The sequence below is a fragment of the Glycine soja genome, chromosome 4 (assembly GCF_004193775.1).
Source record: "Glycine soja cultivar W05 chromosome 4, ASM419377v2, whole genome shotgun sequence".
NCBI lineage: Eukaryota > Viridiplantae > Streptophyta > Magnoliopsida > Fabales > Fabaceae > Glycine > Glycine soja.
Window position 1 is genome coordinate 9,784,331 of NC_041005.1, and position 5,571 is coordinate 9,789,901.

A 5,571-nucleotide genomic window follows, 5' to 3' on the forward strand; every position below is an offset into this window, starting at 1 on the left:
CCACACATCCCTTGTGGATCTTTGCTTGTAAAGGATTATACAAGGTTGAAAGAAATCTCAAGAACCGGTGGTTGCTTGGGGACTGAATGTAGGCACGGGTTGTTGCCAAACCAGTATAAAATTCTTGTGTTTGTCTTCTTCTTCCCTACACTCTTTAATTTTTGTTGTGCACTTTAATTATCGCTTTTACTTTTGGTTAAGTTTCTATTTCTGTTCTTTACTTTCTTAACGTAGTAGTAAAAGCATAATTGAATCTAGTAACATTAAGAAGGATAAGTTTTTTAATTAGTAAATGTTCATTAATAATTAATTCAATCCCCCCTTCTTAATTATTCTGAGGCCGCTTGATCCAACATAATCCACTTGCCAGTCATGGAGGCTGGGTGGTTAATGAAGTGGAAGAGTGGGAGCCTCGGGGGTTGAAGCAAACGAGAGACGTGTTAACCTCTAGAAGGTTCATTTTGGAACCATTGCGCGAAGCTGGTATGATTCGTCTTAATGGTGACAAGGGAGATTCTTGTTTAATGCATCTGGGGGCATCACGTGTTAACCTCAATGGTGGAAGAGTTGCTACATGGAATGATGGATAAGGGCCAAATTGAAGTCTGCATTGCGAGAAAAGGGGAAGGGGATGTATGCATGCAGTCAGATGATAAAAACCCGAGTAAGCCCAAGCCTTTGGTGATCCACTTCACTAGGGATGTCGCCGCTCAGAAGCCCTGAGGTTTCCAGCCCGTTACAGTTAAGAAGCCTGTGCTCTTCCCTTACAAAAGTGATAAGGCGATGTCATGGAAGTACACCGCACAAGGATCCGACGAAAGGAAGGATGCGTCCGTAATACATGTTAAGAATAATCTGTCCTTTGCTAAAGTAACAAACATATTCGGTATGAGTGACATGAATCATAGTTTCGGGAGAAGAAGACATACTTGTAAGTTGTCCATCTTCTACGCCTTATGTTGAGGCTGTAGAGGAGTCATTGGAAACATCCTTCCAGGCACTAGAAGTTGTGAGCAATGCTTACGTGGAGTCTTCCCTGGTGCAGCCGCGCTCATCTGGTGCCGCTTTGATGGTGGCTCAGGTTATGTTGGGGCACGTATATGAGCCCAGAATGGGTTTAGGCCGAAACGGGAATGACATAGCGAGTTTGGTGGAGTTCACGGAGAATCGCAGAAGGTTTGGGTTGGGATATGAGCCTACACGCACCGAAAAAAGGTGAATCGCCTTAGAAAGGAGGGAGAGAAGCTCAGCTCAGCCGCAAGGACTACATGCGGAAAGAATCCCCTTTTGCCATATTGATGAAAGCTTCGTCAGTGCAGGGTGGATGTGCGAGGGACGGGTTGTTATGTTAAAGAAAGAAACCCCTCAAGACCAACCAGTTTGGGTGCGGCCATGTCCTCCAGAGTTTGAATTGGGGAATTGGCAAGTCGTGAAACAACTTGGGATTTCCATGGCAAATTCAATGTAATTTAATAGTTCCAACCCTATTGTTGGGCCTAGGCTTTAGGGTTTGCTTCCTGTTTGGGCATATCTTTTTGTTCCCACAAATTATTAATACACAATCCTTTTTCATTTGATGTGTTCCATCTTGCACTTTCGTCTATTTTCATTCTTCTGCATATTTATTTTTGTTGCCATTAAATGATTTGATGTAGATCCAACAATGAGTCCTGTGAAAGTAGTGATACCGAGGACCCAAATGTTGATTTTGAGCAACTAATAAATCAAGCCAAGAAAGGAGAAGATGAGGATTGGGGGCTTCCTCTAGAGTTGAAAAAAATGGTCGAGCAAGAAGAAAAGGAAGTGAAGCCACACCAAGAGGAAACAGAAGTTGTGAACTTAGGTGTTGGCAAAGAGAGAAAGGAAGTCAAGGTCGGCACTTGCATGTCCGCAAATGTCTGAGATGAATTGGTGGCTCTATTGTGAGACTACTAAGACATCTTTGCTTGGTCCTACCAAGATATGCCTGATTTAAGTTTCGACATCGTACAACACAGACTACATCTAAATCTTGAGTGTTCCCCGGTAAAGCAAAGGCTGAGGAGGATAAAGCCCGAGATGTCCCTGAAAATAAAAGAAGAAGTGAAGAAGCAATTCGGCGCCGGCTTCTTGGCCGTTTCTCGGTACCTAGAATGGGTTTCCAACATCGTGCCAGTCCCTAAAAAAGATGGAAAGGTGCAAATGTGCATGGACTTTCAGGATCTAAATCGAGCCAGTCCAAAGGATAACTTTCCTTTGCTGCACATTGATATCCTTGTAGATAACACGACCAATTTTGCCCTGTTTTCTTTCATGGATGGGTTCTCGGGCTATAATCGGATAAAGATGGCACCGGAGGATATGGAAAAGACAACCTTCATCACCCTATGGGGAACTTTCTGCTACAAGGTAATGTCCTTTGGGCTCAAGAATGCTAGGGCAACTTACCAACAGGCTATGGTGGCGTTATTCCATGACATGATGCATAAAGAGATCGAAGTCTATGTGGATGACATGATCGCTAAATCAAAGATCGAGGAGGAATACCTTGTCAACTTGCGAAAGTTGTTCAAGCGGCTGTGTAAATACCGATTAAGGCTGAATCCCGCAAAGTGTACTTTCGGGGTCAAATCCAGAAAGTTGCTCGATTTTATCGTGAGTCAGAAAGGAATAGAGGTTGACCCAGACAAGGTAAAGGCCATCCTTGAAATGCCTGCGCCACCAGTCCGTCTAATGGGACGATGATTGTCAAGTGGCATTCGAAAGGATTAAACGGTGCCTCATGAATCCTCCTGTGCTCGTGCCACCGGTGCCCGGAAGACCCCTTATCCCATATATGACTGTGTTAGACGTGTTAATAGGGTGTGTGCTTGGACAACATAATGAGTCCGGAAAAAGGGAACAAGTTGTCTATTAATTGAGCAAGAAGTTCACAGCCTACGAAATGAACTATTCTTTGCTAGAAAGGACGTGTTGTGCCTTGGTGTGGGCAACTCATCGTCTAAGGCAGTACATGTTGAATTACACCACTTGGTTGGTATCCAAAATGGATCCAGTCAAGTACATCTTTGAAAAGCCCGCTCTCACTGGACGGATCGCTCGGTGGCAGGTTCTGTTGTCGGAGTTTGATATTGTGTATGTCACTCAGAAGGCAATAAAAGGGAGTGCCTTGGTAGATTACCAGGCTCAACAGTTCATCAATGACTATCAGCCTATGCATCCATAATTCCCTGATGAGGACATCATGACCTTGTTTGAGGAGGAAGTAGAGGATAAAGACAAGGACAAATGGATCGTGTGGTTAGACGACGCGTCTAATCCACTAGGCCATGAAGTTGGGGCAGTATTGGTTTCCTCGGACGAACAATATATACCTTTCACGGCTAAGTTGGGTTTTGACTACACAAACAACATAGCTGAGCATGAGGCGTGTGCCCTTGGGATCCAAGCGGCAATCGACTTCAAGGTCAAGTTGCTCAAGGTATACGGGGACTCGGCTTTGGTAATTCACCAAATGAAGGGTGAATGGGAGACAAGAGACCATAAATTGGTGCCTTACCAAGCTTACATCAGGAAGTTGACAGAATTCTTTGATGAAATATCTTTTCATCATAATCCTAGAGAGGAAAATCAGATGGTCGACGCCCTCGCCACTCTAGCGTCCATGTTCCAACTAAGCCCACACGGAGATTTGTCGTACATCGAATTCAGATGTTGTGGCAAGTCTGCACATTGCTGCTTAATAGAAGAAGAGAAGGATGGTAAGCCTTGGTACTTCGATATCAAATGATACATCGAAGACAAGGAATACCTGCTTGAGGCCTCTAACAACGACAAAAGGACGTTGCAAAGGTTGGCGACCGGCTTTTTCTTGAGTGGGAATATCTTATGCAAGAGGAACCATGACATGGTACTGCTTCGATGTGTGGATGCCAGAGAGGCCGAGCAAATGCTGATAGAGGTGCATGAAGGATCCTTTGGAATGCATGCCAGTGGACATGCCATGGCCCAAAAAATGCTGAGAGCGGGGTATTATTGGCTCACTATGGAGAGCGATTTCTACACCCATGTGAGGAAATGCCATAAGTGTCAGGCCTTCGCCGATAATGTTAATGCTCCACACATACCTTTGAACGTCTTGGCAGCACCTTGGCCATTCTCTATGTAGGGCATAAACGTGATCGGAGCCATTGAGTCTAAGGCTTCAAACGGACATCGCTTCATCTTAGTCGCCATTGACTACTTCACCAAATGGGTCGAAGAAGTTTCATATGCTAGTGTGACTAGGAGTGTGGTGATTAGATTCATCAAAAAGGAGATAATTTGCCGATATGGGTTGCCCAGGAAAATCATCACTGATAATGCCACCAATCTGAACAACAAGATGATGAAGGAAATGTGTAAGGATTTCAAAATCCATCACCATAATTCCACGCCTTATAGGCCTAAGATGAATGGGGCGGTTGAGGCTGCTAATAAAAATATCAAGAAGATAGTTCAAAAGATGACCGTGTCATACGAGGATTGGCACGAGATGCTCCCATTTGCATTGCATGGTTATTGAACTTCGGTGTGCACATCTACTGGAGCTATCCCTTTCTCTTTGGTATACGGATGGAGGCTATGCTCCCGTTTGAGGTGGAGGTTCCTTCTTTGAGAATCCTAGTCGAGTCGGGGTTGGAAGAATCAGAATGGGCCCAAGCACACTTTAATCAGTTGAATCTTATCGAGGGTAAGAGATTGGCCGCCATGAGTCATGGGTGACTGCATCAAAGCAGAGTGAAGAATGCTTTTGACAAGAGGGTGCACCCACATAAGTTCAGCGATGGGGATCTTGTCCTAAAGAAAGTATCGCAGGCTCAAAAGAACCACAGAGGGAAATGGGCCCCGAATTATGAAGGACCATTTGTTGTGAAGAAGGCTTTTTCAGGAGGAGCATTGTTGCTTACAAACATGGATGACGAAGAGCTGCCTTCGCCTATGAACTTCGATATCCTCAAGCGGTATTACGCATAATGGCTGGGGCAATTAGAAGGCTCAATGTCTGACCATCCTCAAGGACTCATTGGAATCTCCAAGTCTTGAAATCTTTTGTAAACCATAATTGCAACATTAATAAATGTGGGTTAATGATTTGCATCTCTACCTCTAGTATTGTGTCCTTTACTTTTTATTGTCTTTAAGAACATACACTCTCGATCTTGCTTACTAAATCTGGAGCCATTTGGCTCAGTCAACGGGTTGTCATAAGCATTAAAGTAAAATTGAACATGATAACACCTGTTTAATTGTTACATTTAACATTCAATCCTAAACATGCATGCATTTGCATCTTGTCATCCGGGATCCTGCAAATCGGAAGATGAATAAACAGTCATTTTGAGTGATGGTCAACACCACACCAATTTGGGTAAGCACTAAGGGCAAATGATAGGTAATACAAGTATCTTGCAGTATTGTTTCACCTTGTTTGCATAATGACACTTTCTTTGTCCAAGCTTAGGGGCAAGTACGAACAGGTGCTAGGCCCATGATCGATCAATCATCACCCCGTGCCTGGCTAAAGACGTTAAAGAAGAGCTCCTAGGAGGC

At 44.1% G+C, this 5,571-nt stretch overlaps 1 protein-coding gene across 1 annotated transcript; it reads left to right on the forward strand.

Annotated features, from left to right (window-relative positions):
- Positions 1-3,223: 3,223 nt before the first annotated feature.
- On the forward strand, positions 3,224-3,769 carry LOC114410530 (uncharacterized protein Mb2253c-like). Its single transcript, XM_028374515.1, has one exon. The coding sequence runs from the start codon at positions 3,224-3,226 to the stop codon at positions 3,767-3,769; it is 546 nt and encodes a 181-aa protein (XP_028230316.1).
- Positions 3,770-5,571: the final 1,802 nt, after the last annotated feature.